The following is a 14,334-nucleotide window of genomic DNA, read 5'->3' as shown; positions in this document are numbered from 1 at the left end:
AGTAGCCATCCTGTAACCATGAGATGATAGCTGATGACGGAGGACAAGCACATCCAAGAAAACAGTCCATAAAACCTACCACCGTCTACATGACTCTACTACAATCGTGTTATTAGCAGCCAGTTAAGCTCTGGCATAACTGACAATGAAATGAACGTTACTTTTCTGAGCCCAGAGTATCTACAGCAGAAATAGCTGTCCAGATAAGGGGATTCATTCCCTCTCAGTCTAGAACCAAGCTGGAGCCCTGGAGCCTGGTGCTGCCCTCCTGCACCAGTGCCCAGAGAGACTCCAGCTGCTGCCTCCCCAGCACTGCCCAGGATGAATGGCTGGTGCATGGGCTGCAGTTTTCTTAGGAGGAGATGGCTTATCTGTGCAAGCCGTGTCCTCTGTAGAGCTCCAGAGCTGTGGGAGGATGGGTGGGACTTAGAAGACAAGGGCAACTCTTCACTTTGACCTCTACGAGAGAAACAGAGCCAAGTCACCTGGGGCTCAGGAGCCACAGCAGGGCTTTCTCCGTGCCAACATCCTATAACCTCACACAGCAACCTCCATCATTAGAAAACAATTTAAGCAGTCCAAAAAAAATTTACACATACTAGGTTTTTTTTTTTGGTTTTTCGAGACAGAGTTTCTCTGCAGCTTTTTTAGAGCCTGTCCTGGAACTAGCTCTTGTAGACCAGGCTGGCCTCGAACTCACAGAGATCCGTCTGCCTCTGCCTCCCGAGTGCTGGGATTAAAGGCGTGCGCCACCACCGCCCGGCTTCCTTATTTTCTTGTAGAAACAAACAGAGCAAAGGTTAGACCATGAAGAAAGCAGGAAAGCACAAGTCTCCAGCTTTTGAGTGGCTGCCCACTCAATGCTGCACGCCACCACTGTCATTGCTAGCTGCACCCACACTCCCATGTGACGACTGCAAGGCCCTGCACTTGCACAGAAAGGAAGGAGCCTCATCTGAGCCCTCCAGTCAACCCCGGATGCCTGCTGCCTCACCGGCCACACATGTCCATCCTCACAACTCTCCGCGAGCTGAGTTTGGAGCTCTGGAGGTATGTTCTCTCCTGCATAATCTCATGTTTCCCCAGACACCCAGAAAAGCAACAACTGCACACTTGCACCCACAGATAAGGAAATTATTCTTTCTCAAGAACTGAGGTTTGGGGTAACCCTAGAAACACGTCTTCTATGCCAGGTGTTCCCAGAGTTGCCTTCTCTTCAGCAATGAGAGAGGCAGTACCCCAAGCCCACTTGAATATATACTGGGGAGAACCAAGATGTCTAAGGCAGAGGTAGTAGCATGCAGGTACCATAAACTTTGAGTAAGTCCAATCCTGGGCCTCCTGACCTACCTGAGCTACCCACCATCTTCCTCACATGGCCAGACTCAAGCTGACACAAGATTTCCCATGAGGCACCACAGAAGGGGCCTCTTGGCCCTGGTCTTTGCCCAACTGTTTTTGTTAAATATACTATATCCTCTGAATTTAATATTTTATTCTAGGCCCCTCATCCACACCCCATTCCTAACTTGCTTTTCTTACACAGAAGCCCCTCTTTCCTATTCACTCAGGGAGACAGTTTCCCCTTAAAGACTTTAGCTGAGGTCCTGGGTACACAGCCAGAACCCGGGAACTGGTGGATTATGGAGTACAGGGGGTAGGTTGGAGAATCTCAACTACTCGTTAGCCATATCAGCTTGACCCTGACGAACCTTGTCTAATTTATTTTTAAAACCATACAGAGTGCTTTTCAACTTATGCTATCTAACCTGAAACTAGTCTTATTCCAGGAGTTAAAAACTGACAGGCTATAGTAGCCACATTCCATTTTTTGCTGATAAAAATCTGAGGCACATAATAGGTAGTTCATCCAAGCCAAAAAAGACGAGCCTCCAACGTCTATTCTAATCTACTGGCCCGCACCTGGCATGAGGCGATAGTAGTTGTGGTGCTGTATGTCTCCCGGGACCCTAAGGCAGAAACCGCAGGGCTAGACAGAGGCCACTGAACTGTACTGAGGTCTGCTCAGGCCTCATCATAGGACGTGGGCAAGCCTCAGACCACAGCTCTTCAGCTCTTCATTTCTCCCTCCCCAGGTGCTCTGCAGGTAAAGGATCTTTCCACCAGCAGTACCTGGGACTCTGTTAAAGTCCAGGGTAGATATGAAGGGAAAGAACAAAAAGAAGCCAAGAAACAATGTGGGGTGGGGGAGGGAGTAAAAAGCAAGAATAGCAAGCAGGGTGACACACAGGCCAGCTGCTTCTACCTGTGGGTGTCAGGAAGACGGTTAAGGGTTCTGACATAACTAACATGGGGGGGGGGAATAAAAATCCTCAGTGCACATACATCCCCAGCCCCAAGTTTCAGAAGAGAGGAAAACCATGGCGACCAGCTCAAGGGAACTTCGCCACCAACGCAGCAGAAAGCACCACCTGCTCTGACTAACAGGTTCCAGCTTCTAAATGTCACTTGCTCTTCCACATTGACTTTTGCTTTCCTCCAGCTGCCAAAAGCCACTGTGTTGGCCAGACAAGACCATGTGTCAGAGAGAGAGCTGTGAGGCCGGAGAGTCAGGGATGGGACACAAGCTCTTTATATCCATGGGCAGGGAGGGGAGAGCAGTGATGGAGTTGTACTGCCTCTTTCCTGGAACTGTCTTCAAGAGGAGGGAGGACCCGAGCTCTTGGGTGACACTGTGCTCTCAGGAAGAATGGTACTCTTTCCTGAGAATGCCATGTTTTCTGAACAGCAGGCTTCAGCTGTTCTCCTCCCTGGGTGTGGGCCCAACAAAAGGAAGTTTGCTTCTGATTCTACAAAGACAGCTTCAAGAAGTCAAAAGGAAAAAGGCTTCAGGGTGCAGTGTCCTGGGTACCTTTTGGCCTATAAACAGGACCTAAAACAGTTTCCAATACCTGGGGGTCCTTGTGTTCTCCTCAATCCCAGAAATGCTGAAAGGGTCTGGGGAACCCAGAACTAATGATCCCCAGGTGGCAACTGTTTAGCCTTCCTCCACCTGGTCTGAAATTCCCTCTGCCCCATCACAGATAGGGCGCCTGGGTCACCCTGAGCCTTTATAAGCCTAGGTCGCCAACGTCTCCTCTATTTATAGGGTCTCTATGGAAACAGGGCCAGCGCTAGAGAATGAGTTACCGGGAAAACCCACAGAAACTGTGGATTTTCAGAGGGGATTGTGCTCTCCACTGCCCCCAAGAAGCAGCAGAGGTAGGCCGCAGAGGGGCTGCAGGGAAATCTATTGCTCCAGGCTTCCTGCTGCTGACCAGAGTGATGGAGAGGCAGCAGCTGCTGGTTCCCAGCCTGCTCAGGGTTTCTATTGGAAACATGCACAGCGACGGAAGGTTTCGGGATTCATTCTTCTTCGCCGGGATCAGCTCACATTCAAAACAACAAAGCAAAGCAGAGCTTACTTAACCCAGGAGCAGCTGAGGCCAAACCTGACCCCATTTGAATTCTTATGCCTTTCTTACTTAGAACAGTCGGACTGGAGTTAAGGAGGGTCAGTCGAGAAAGGTCACCTCATCCACTGGGGTCTCTGGACAGAACTAACTTATGCACACTAGAACAACAGACTTTTATTAAAGCTGTCACTGCGATGTGTCCCCTCTCTGCCTCTTCCCATTGTCACAATCCCTCTCTGGCTGCCCACTCCATAAAGCCTTCTCTGGTCGTGCCAGGGTCCATGGCCTCCTTCTACTCTGAACCCATGAGGGCTCATTATCTGCACCACTCATTCTGAGATCCATCATGCGCTGTCTTGCAACTCCGCTCCCAGTGCCTGCTCCAAGGGCTTCTCACCCACCAGCTCGCTGAATCCTTGACAAGACGAGTGACTGAGAAGCAGCGGCTATAGCCGTCTCGCCTATTACCTGACAGAGACCCCAGTGCAAACGTGGCTATTCCAGTTTATTTATTTGTCCCAAGTCTATGAAACTGTCCTAAAAAGTTATGTCGTCTTTAGAGAACTACCTTTTCCAAGGGCTTAATCTTTTCCAAAACTTTAAAACGCTCATTTGAGCAGTTTTTGCTTGTGTCTAAAATCCAGATCCCTCCTGCTACGGCTTGAACCCCTGGCTCCATTTGTCATCTTCGTCACTTGCCAAGAATGTGTTGGCTTGGCAGGAGAATGAACTTACTGTCCCCACAAGTGGCTCGGGGAGGGTTCGCTGGGGATTCGTGTCCTTGCAGTCAGCCTCATCCTGCAGTGGATATCACTTAGCTAACTTGGCTGGAATGAGGAAACCTTCGGTAGTTTGGTTTGAGAGGTCAAATCCAAAACCTGCCTCCCTCCCCCACCCCAAGCAGCTTTGTTTTAACTTCTTTAATTCAGGTGAGAGACTCCTATGTTTGGACCCTTGTTTAGCCAGGGCCTTGGTCCAGAGATGCACCATCCTAGTTGGTGGGGATTTCCAAGGGAGATAGCTGCCAAGTCGCATGGAAGAGGTGAACACGGGTGATTCTGGGTTAGCAGTAAGACCACCCAGCCACACCCTGAGAACTCACACGCCTCTCCCTGTCCATAGTATCATTTACTCTCACCTCCATATTCATAATTTATTGAATGTTTCAACTCCTTATAGAGGAAGGCATTTTTAGTGGGATTGGCAGCTAAGCCGCAATTGGATACACACCAAGAGGAAGCATGTTCTGTAAACCGAATCGCAACTAGGGCATCTGGGAGGGAATCTAGAACCCAATATGTGGCAGAACAGAGAGCCTCATTCGCTACATGCTTTCCTGCCGGCCCTAGTTCCTGCTGAGCCCACACGTAGGGCTGCTCTGAATAGAGGGGTAGGGGCAGTCCTGGGCCTCACAGGATCCTCTGTCCTGAGGTATAGACGGTCGAAACCAGCAACTTCAGTGCTCTCTGGCCCCTGACACTGACAGGGATGGGGAAGAAGGCAAAGACTATACTGAGGTCTTGGTTCTCATCATCTTATTATCCTAGCTGGAAATTCCCCTCTCGTTTGTTAATTAACACTCTGCCCTTTCTTTGATATCCTGATCTAAAGCCATCTCCTCTTCAAGCACCCTTCTTGTTTCAGATTCCATTACAGGGAGTTCCAAGCATACTGAAGCCTGGGGGTTTTTGTGCAAGTGTTTCATCCTGGCATTGCCTTGCTGAGAAACTAAGTTTCCATTTCTTGGGTTAGGTCTACCTCAAGTCTATCTCCCCTGATGAAATCTATCTCAGAGTGCAGGGGTCTTCAAGCCTGAGCACACCATTTCTAAATGACATCAGGACTCTAGGGCATAGGATGGTCCCAGGTAGCCGTACCCCACAGTCACTGAATCATCTAAAGTCCCAGGAAACCCACATGCCTTTATACCCCACCCCCAAAGTAGCTGGTCTTCTCCTTCATTTAAAAACTGATACCACATTTCAACCAATAGAGGCTTGGGAATTCCAGTGTTATGTTCTAGACTTTGGTAGTGAATAGATGATCTGTCTATTTTTGCTTTTATTAAACTTTATTCATGTCTCTCTGTGGACACTTTTTTATATGCATGTCCCACTTAACTGTTTATAATAACATCTTCCCCTCTGAAAGTGTCCAGGATCTGTTGACTGCACAAACATACCCTCTTGCCAATGCACTGATGAACAAGAAAGGATCATGAGCCATATACAGGGCCCTGAAGCACCTTCGGGCACCCATACAGGAGAACCACTAGGAATCAGCTGTGGCTTTTCTTGGCGTGGTCTGTTGTCCTCTATGCTTCTCACTCAGTAGGAGGGGAGAAAAGGGTATAGTATGAACAGAAGAACACGGTCTGAACCATCCCAAAGGATTCTGGGGTGAAAAGTGCTTACAACCAGATGGGAACAATGGGTGGTGGAACTTCCCCCTTTTCTTCAGCGGATGACCATGATACTGCTCAGAAATCCCAGGGGGAAAATCCGGCTTCCATAAGGAGACAGAACACCTCTGGAAACTTTCCCTGGCCAGCATCCCCTGGCTTTTCCTCTCAGGAAGGGCTCTGTTCCTGAACTGAACAGTGGGGTTGGAACAGTGGGAGATGGGTAATGCAATCTCAGGCTTACCAAGCTCTCAGGACAGAACCACATGCTCAGCTCAACCATTCACCCAGGCCCCGACTACATGCTGTATTCTGAACAGGATCTCTGTCTGTAGAGTTCTAAGCGCCTCTCCACACCCCTTTCTCACTGCAGCCAGTCTCCTTGCTGGAGAATTCTGTTACACTTTTGGTCAGCCAGCAGACTCTGTGGCAAGTCACCAGCATCTCTCCTCAACAAGCAGGGACTCGGAGAGCAGCAAAGTATGGGATCAAGAGAACAAATGAATGGAGACATAAGCTTGGGTGGTTAGACAGGAATCCATGCTAAACTGTCACGCTACCCTTACACACTGTCTGCCGAGACCTCCCCTGGAGGATACATGCTTATGTGAAGTTGTGGCAAGCCTCAGAAGTGTTTACACAAGCCTCCTGTGGGGCCAGGCCCATTTGCAGGTTGCTTTTCTGTTATAGTTACCGTTTAAAAACTGCTACTACGTTGCTATTTTTCTCCCTCCCCCCACCCCACTGGTCCTACCCACTCCATAATCACAGATTTCAGGCTAGCATGCTCAAGACTCTAGTTATGATCTCAGGACGTCCACCCCCACACCCATCCACACACAAAATAAACCGAGAAATGCACAAAACACAATATGATGTTCCTTAAAGGACCAGAGACAGTAGAGGCCCCTGACAAGGCTGGCCATCACTAGTCAAACATTCAGATGCTTCTAGCAAAGACGGGAATTTTCTGCTTCCTCTCCTACCATGGAGGTGCTTTAGACAGAGCCTTCCATGCTTTTGCTCCCTGCTCAAGATGATTTCCTCCACGACACTCTATCAGTCACAACCCCGGAGCTGTCATAAGAAAATAGAAGTGGGACTAAGGGACTGAAAGTTCCTATCTCCAAGTTCGAAATGAAAGCAAAAGCAAGCCAGCGCTGCTGAACAGCATCAACTAAACACAAGTATGGGACAAATGGTATCACAAATTTAAAAGGAAACATGTCCCTTTTGGTATCAACATCAAATTTAGAACAAGTCAACTTCTACCCACTTCTAGAGACAATGATGAAATTTTTCCACTGAACTGTCAGCCATGGAAAACTTGCCCAGCAATGGAAAACAAGTTTGGCCACACTCCAATATCCCTTGTCTCTTTCCTCTGAAAAGTTAAGTGACATGCCAAACTGGGGTGGCCCCCAAGCCACATCTGGTGGAGAAGTCTGTCCTGCAGTAAACATGTTGTGATGAAGAGGACAGAGATAAACAGGCAGGAGAGCTCTGCCGGCTTCCCTGCGCTTGCATAAGCTGCACTTGCCACGTTCTCCTTGTTTGGGTCCACACTGCCGGGCTGTGTGGAGGTGGGGGCGTGTGTGGAGGTGAGGGTCCTTAATTCTCATTCTCCTTCAAGACAGTCCAGCGGTTACTATGTTACAGTCAAGCACTGTTGCTCTATCTGCTCCTGACCAAAATGAGTGTCACCAAAAAAGGTAATAGAGGAGGGTACAAACACCACCCTTCAGGCAGCTTTCCATACACAGGGATACTGTAGTCCCCATATCACAGCCAGCAGAGCCAGGCCAAAAGATCCCCCCCTTCCTCCTCACTGCATTAAAGGGACTTCTTTGTGCTTGTCATCTCTCTTAAAACAGAAACATGGCACTTGGGGGAGGGAGTGACAATTCTTGGGGTCTGATGAAAATTACAAGCTTTGTGAAGGGAGCCTAGGTGTTCAACAGAGCCCATGGTTAGACATAAGGTTGGTGAATGAGAGATCAGATTTGCAAAACTTGCACAAAATTTTACAAGACCACACAAGGAGTAAGGGGCTCCCTTCTCCCAAGGGACACAAATGAACACACACACACACACACACACACACACCACAAAAAGGACACATGCACTCACCTGGCTTCCTGATTCTGATCTCTTCAGGCCAAAGAAGGAATGTCATTGGCTTTCTCTGGAGAGCTCCTCAGTGCCCACAGCCATAGCTATACGGTTTTAACCTAACGGGAGTCCTTTCTGCTCCCTTATCCCGGAGCCTGCACCCTCTCCAGAGAAAATACCCAAGGCATCAATCCCCAATGCATCTAAGTTCCTTCCTGGGGCTGACATCTCCCTCAGCCCAGTAGGGAACTGGCCCGAGGAGCTTGAGCTGGCCGTCCTGGTGGTAACTCCAGCAAAGGCGCATTATTTATCCCGGCTGCTGCAGTAATTGACATAGAGATATATTCAATACAGCTCGCCGATTGTCTAGAAGACCTCGGGCTGGAAAATAAACAGCTCCATGTGAACGGCCTTTTCCAATTCTGGTTCTGGCTGCCGGCTCAGCATGTGTGCAACTTGAACCGAGGCCCCAACCAGCCCAAGCTCTGCCCTGCCACCTGTCAGTTCTCCACCCTGGGGGTTGGTTCAGCAGGCAGACCGGGATCTCCAAGCACTAGCTTAACCTCTGGCTCCACCTAACGGCAAGACATCTACAGCCCCCTTTCATAGATAGACAAACTGAGCTTCGTTCAGGGAGGTGCTAAAAAAATCCCACCCGGAGAAGGCTAATTGGCATAGGAAGGTAGCGGTAACCTATTTAGCATCCCGTGCGGCAATCATCTTCCCCAGCCTTCCTACAGAAGGAAGAGTACTGTGAACTTTCTAAGTTAGCATCTTGGATCTCTCCAGCCCTTTGTCTGCAAATAGCATTTCACACACGTTCTTCAAACAATCTCGGATGAGTGAGTCATTAGACCATTGGCTGAATAATGAAGAACACAGAGGCCTGAAATGGAACTGATAGACAGGCACAAACAGTACCTAACTTGCCCCTCCGGTCCTAGCGGGAACGTCGCGTTCATCCTCTCTGACCTTTGAGAGCTTCTCCATCACTTTTATTCTGTTAAGACACTTCTGCGTGGGGTGGGGAAAGCTACGTGGCGGGCTGGGCTTGCCTGGGGACGGTCTGAGCTCACCTTTAAATCAGGAGGCTTGCTTCGGGGACCCGGGTTGGGTGCCACCGCAGAGCCAGCATCTGAAGTTGGCCCGCCAGCGGAGTTTGCACCCGAGGCCTCCCCAGGCCGGAGGTCCGCGCCTGGCAGAAGGCAAACGGCATCTTCCATCCCAGCCCCATCCTCCTCGCCCTGCTGTTGCTGCAGCTCGTCCGATTTGCACCTCTTCATGGTGTAAGTGGGTCGGCAAGGGGAATCTGTCCTTCTAGCGTGCTGTCTTGAGGGAGACCGCACCCCCTCTTGCACTCAAAAGACCTGGGGTTTAAATTATGGACGAGGGGAGTAGGCAGATCACGAGTTCTTGAATTTAAGAAAATATCTTTTTAAAGGAGGATGAGGGAAGGGCGAAGAGGGGGAGGCTTGGGATAGTTCATTCCGACCTGGGGAGCGGAGGCAGGTGGCGGGCGAAGCCGGGCTGCAGGAGTCCTTGGGCAGTCACTGGCGGGGAGGAGGGTCGCTCCCGACCCCCAAACTTTCTGCCTCAGGGCCGCGCAGGGCGGCGGGAAGCTGGACCACACGGCGCATCCCTGCCCGCAGGCCAGGCTGCTGGGCCAGGCAGGGCGCGCGGGAGCCGGCCGGGCGGGTCCCGTAGGGCCGCCCTGGGCCCCCGGCCCCGCCGCCCGCCGCCGCCCTGCATGGGCCTGCCTCCTCCCGCCGTGCGCCCCGCTCCTCGCCAGCAGCAGCGCAAGGCTGCCGCCACAGCCCGCCGCGAGAGCGGCCTACCCCGCCCGGGCCTCCGCCCGCCGGCGCCAGGGCGAGGCGAGCGCAGATGGCGCCGCCCGCCAATGGGAAGGCCGGAGGGCTGCGCGGCGGCGCGCGGCCACCGCTGTAGGCTTGGTTGCACCGCGCATCCCCCGGGAGGGTCTGGAGGGCGACATGAGGCTGCATTGGAGCTCTGCGGAGGGCCGGCTCTGGAGCGACTTCTCCCAGGCTAGGCCTTTACAATCACCCGCCTACTCGCTCTGTTGGGGACACAGTAAGGTGTTTATCATCACTCCCTTAACTTTGCACCTTATGTTATACCGGCCCCTTCAGTTAGGGACAGGCTGGTCCCTTCTAGGATACGTGATCTGAGTCACAAACCTATGCCTACATTCATAGCCACAAAAGCAAAGAAGAGGGTGTGTTCTGCCACATTGCTCCTTTCTCTGTTTTAAATACACATCTCATAAGAACTTAGGCTTTACGTTTGGAAATTAGGTACACAATAACATGTGAGAGTCCCCTGTTCCCTGAACGCAACGTTTAAGCAAGGATGGATTGTTGCTGGTAGGTATTAATGATACATACTGCAGAATAGAAGAGGAATGCCATTTTTTGCCCTATACAAGCACTGAGGGATTTGGAAGATGATTGCCGAAGTTGGGGTTATCAAGAAATGGGGAGTAGTATAATTCTACTAGTAATATTAATAATTGCTGTTCTCCCTGCAAACGGTATGCCTGCTATGGCAGTGATGGATTTCCCTTATTCAGCGGGGCGCAATTGTCAAGGCTTAAACCGGAACCCGCAGCATCAGTGTTACTTGGGAAATGGACAGAAATACAAATTCCCAGACACTATTAAATTTAAAGTTCTAGACCCAGAAATCTATGCTTCACTAGCTCTTTGAGTAGTTCTGTGGCAGTAGTTCTGAGAGCCAGTGGTCTGGGCTGCTGGGAAAGGCTGATCCTGTGAGTCACACAGCTTTCTCTGGAGGATTTTACAGTTTACCAATCTCCTTCACACTCACCAGGCCATTCTAGGCTCACTTCAGTCCCACTAGTCTGTGAGTTTCCTGACTCTGTTAAGTCTTTTTTTTCCCATTCCAATCCCTTATTTTGATGTGTGTCCTAAAAGAGACCAAGTTGTTAAGAATTTACTACAGTCAGGGAGCCACTTTCTAAACTAAGCTGCTCCATTTTTAGAAAATTGGAATTTAGAATGGGCTGGGAATGCAAAAAAAAAAAAAAAAAAAAAAAACCAACCCCCCCCCCCCCCCCAGATCCACTACACAGTATCAGGCACAGTTTGGGAATGCAAAGCTATAAGCTTTTCGAATTTTCAATAGTGAGGAATGGCCGCGTGCCAGAGCAGATCGTGGGTAAGACTAGACAGCGGGAGGGGGCAGATTCTCTTGGTACAAGGTATAAAGGAGAGGAGCAGACTGCTCTCTGCCTGAGCTGGGAGAACTGCAGAAGCCCCGTACACTTTTTCTCTGTTTTAAATACACACCTCGTGACAGAGAAAGGGGTGGCAAGGAGTGTGGAGCACACAGTGGGCCCACCCTGACTGTTGATCACGAACTGACTCGGATCGGAGCTGAAGAAAAGCAGATGGGGTTCTTCAGGAATCCTTCAAGAGTGGGACTGGCGAGATGACTCAGCAGTTTCAGCACTGAATGCTCCTCCAGAGAACCCGGGTTCCATTCTCTGCACTCAAAGAGCAGCTAAGAGCTGTCTGCAACTCCGGTCCCAGGGGATCCAACACTTTCCCTGGTCACCCTCTTCTAGCCTGGCTGGGCAGACAGGCACAGACATGCATGCAGGCAAAACACTTGTGCATATAAAAATAAAGTAAATAAATGCATAACAAAAACTTAAAGACCTTTCAGGAAACAGAAACCATCATAAAATTTGATTTATACCTCATTTCACTACCAAATATTCACCTTAAGTTTGGTTGTTTGTTTGAGGCAGCACCTCACTATAGACAGCTCAGTCTAGCCTCTAAATTGTGATCCTCCTGGTTCAGCTTCCCAAGAATTGAGATCACAAGCATCTGGCTCGTTTGATTGTTATATTATCATATACTTACACACGATGTTCAAGGTGTGAAACACATCAACGGGAAGTCTTCAGTGTTTTTCCTAAAATCCACCTTGTTTTCCTTCTTTTGGGGGTATGCTATTGGGAACTGAACCCAGAGACTCACAAACATCAAGTTTATACTCTACCACTAAACTACATCTCCATTGCTAAGTCATGCCCAAGTTTCCTAGTTATTTGGAAAGTGGGGTGATTTACCCCTTCTAGAGCATTGACTAATATGTAAAGGCATGTGGACACCACCTGGCCAGGAGTAGAGGCCCTGATTTCTATCACAGACATCATCCAGTTTCCAGGTGGTTCCATAAAATTCAGATCTGCCCCAGCCATTTCTGAATTTCAGAAAGGGATACCCCATAACAAATATGCTACCTTTGAAGGACGTTTGAGAGTGATATCGTTGGAGAGACCTGGATAGCCCACAACTGCTGGCTTGAAGTCAGTGGTAGTAAACAAATAAATACTTGAGATCTATACAACTCAAAAGTACTTTGGCTGATAGAAATTCTGCTTAAAGTATTGAATCCATCTGTTCTCGAACTGTTCTCGGTGGCTTTGAGAAAATACCAGCACAAAGTATATGCTTATATTTAAGATATGAAAAACTTTTGCAGACTCACAAAGCAAGAGGCTATGTTTGGCATATAGGAGTAGAACTTTCCATTCTGTTTTGGTGCATCTATTATATGTAAATATGACGTAGTGAGAAGAATGCTAGCTTTATGTCAGGAATTTTATGTGAGAATTCTGGTTCTGTTTGGGGCAACCAAATCAATGAACCTCTTTAACCCACGTTCTTCTCAGCTGTGATACGTGCACTCACATTGCTGTTGTGAAGAGCCAAGTGGACAGGGCCTACGAAATGCCTGTGCAGAACACATGATATCAGGAAACCTGAATGAAGCTAGTGATGGATCCACGCCCCTAGGTTGTAGGAGAACGGCAGAATTGACCTACTAAACATACTCTTTGAATAGAAATCTTAATTAGAATAATAAACAAAGTCAGCCCTCACTGGTATGACATTTGCTAACCTGGTGAATACATATACAAATAAAGAGGAGTGTCCCAGAATCCTGAGCCCTTGTCAGCACCCAGGTCAGTTTGGTGAACTGATGCTTTTTCCTACAGAGGGTAAAGTGTGAGGACGGGCAGGTAAGATTAGAGTGGGTGAACACTTCTTTCTATAAAAAGTTAGGTCTGAGAAACAGGTTTCTCTTTTTCTTAACAGTGAGGGACTTCTAGAGCATCCCAGAAAATTGCTAGTATTATTTTTTTTAACTCTATTAGGAGTTAGGAATTTGTTTTAAACCATTGAGTTTTTTGTTTTTGTTTTTGTTTGGTGGAGTCTCATGAGTTGAGGCTAGCCTCTAACTCACTACTGTAGCCAAGGATACTTTGAACTTGGCCTCCACTTCCTTAGGAATCCATTTTAGAACAACATTTAAATATGGAATGAATAAGGAGCTGTCAAGTTGCTGGGGAGCTATTTTAAGATTCAGCATACCAAGTAGACTGGAACACTTAGAAGGGAAAAGCACTCTCAGGACTAGTTATCATTTTTATCACTGTATTTTGATACCAATGTCATTACAAATATGTCTTTTGTTAATGTAGCTTTCTTCTTCCTTTTCTGTTGGAGATTAACACTTTCACTTGGCGCTGTCAGAAAAACAAATCAACTTCTTTTGGAGTAGGAGGAGTAAACTATGCAAATAATCATCAAAGAGATTGGCTGGAGGGTTGATGATGTCACAATCCCACCACCTAAGTCTGTGGTTCTTATTGGCTTTTGTAAGAGGCAGGGAGTGCTGGGAAGGTTCTACATCACTCCACAATTGCTAAAAGCTCTGAGCTTAAGCTAAATTTTACCGTTTTTTTTTTCTAGTTTTCTTAAAATGTGCCCAGAGCCTTTTACATGTTATTGCATTTCTCACATTATTCCACATTATTACTTAGTCGTATTCTCTAGGTCTCTGTAACCATTTAGAACAATTCCTCTACAGCCTATCAAATAAATCTCTCATGCTTTAGGCACTAACCAGTTTATTCTTAGACACTGGGAATTGTTTCAGTTTCTTGCTTTTAGCTGAAATTCCTATATGTATACAGAAACTATAGTTTATGTATATTATAGAATTTTCTCCATGGCACAGACCCTCTTGTAGTTAACCGACTATATTCCAAAAGACTAGGCAATCCCATTGCTTGCACAATAGCCCTGAGATCCCAGTGTCTGCCTCACTCCCAGGGCTGGTGTATTTCCTATCCACAGCACAAGGCTGAAGGTCTGTGGGTCTTGTTCAGGTGGGATTCATATTCTTTATTTTGAAAGCTGGATGTTCCAAGGTAATGGGAGAAAAGTCATGATAATCACATAACCAGAGAAGGTCTGTGAAACATGAACCTTGGTTGAACTGCTCTGTGAAAGCTGGGGCAGTAAAAATGGCTTTCTCATCTATATGGAGAATCCACACATATTCTGG

General features: G+C 48.2%; 1 protein-coding gene across 2 annotated transcripts in view; it reads right to left on the bottom strand.

Moving 5' to 3' along the window:
* Tmcc2 (transmembrane and coiled-coil domain family 2) overlaps nt 1-9,212 on the bottom strand; it is a 38,061-nt gene extending 28,849 nt beyond the window's left edge. The window contains exon 1 of one of the 2 annotated variants that reach the window (XM_038349065.1): nt 9,006-9,212. In XM_038349065.1, the coding sequence (XP_038204993.1) occupies nt 9,006-9,212 (207 nt within the window). Of the gene's footprint in view, nt 1-7,947; nt 8,380-9,005 lie in introns of those variants that run through there. The other variant, XM_038349066.1, reaches the window with a different exon arrangement.
* Nucleotides 9,213-14,334: the final 5,122 nt, after the last annotated feature.

The sequence above is a fragment of the Arvicola amphibius genome, chromosome 12, assembly GCF_903992535.2.
Source record: "Arvicola amphibius chromosome 12, mArvAmp1.2, whole genome shotgun sequence".
NCBI lineage: Eukaryota > Metazoa > Chordata > Mammalia > Rodentia > Cricetidae > Arvicola > Arvicola amphibius.
This window is presented reverse-complemented; position numbering and strand designations above follow the sequence as displayed.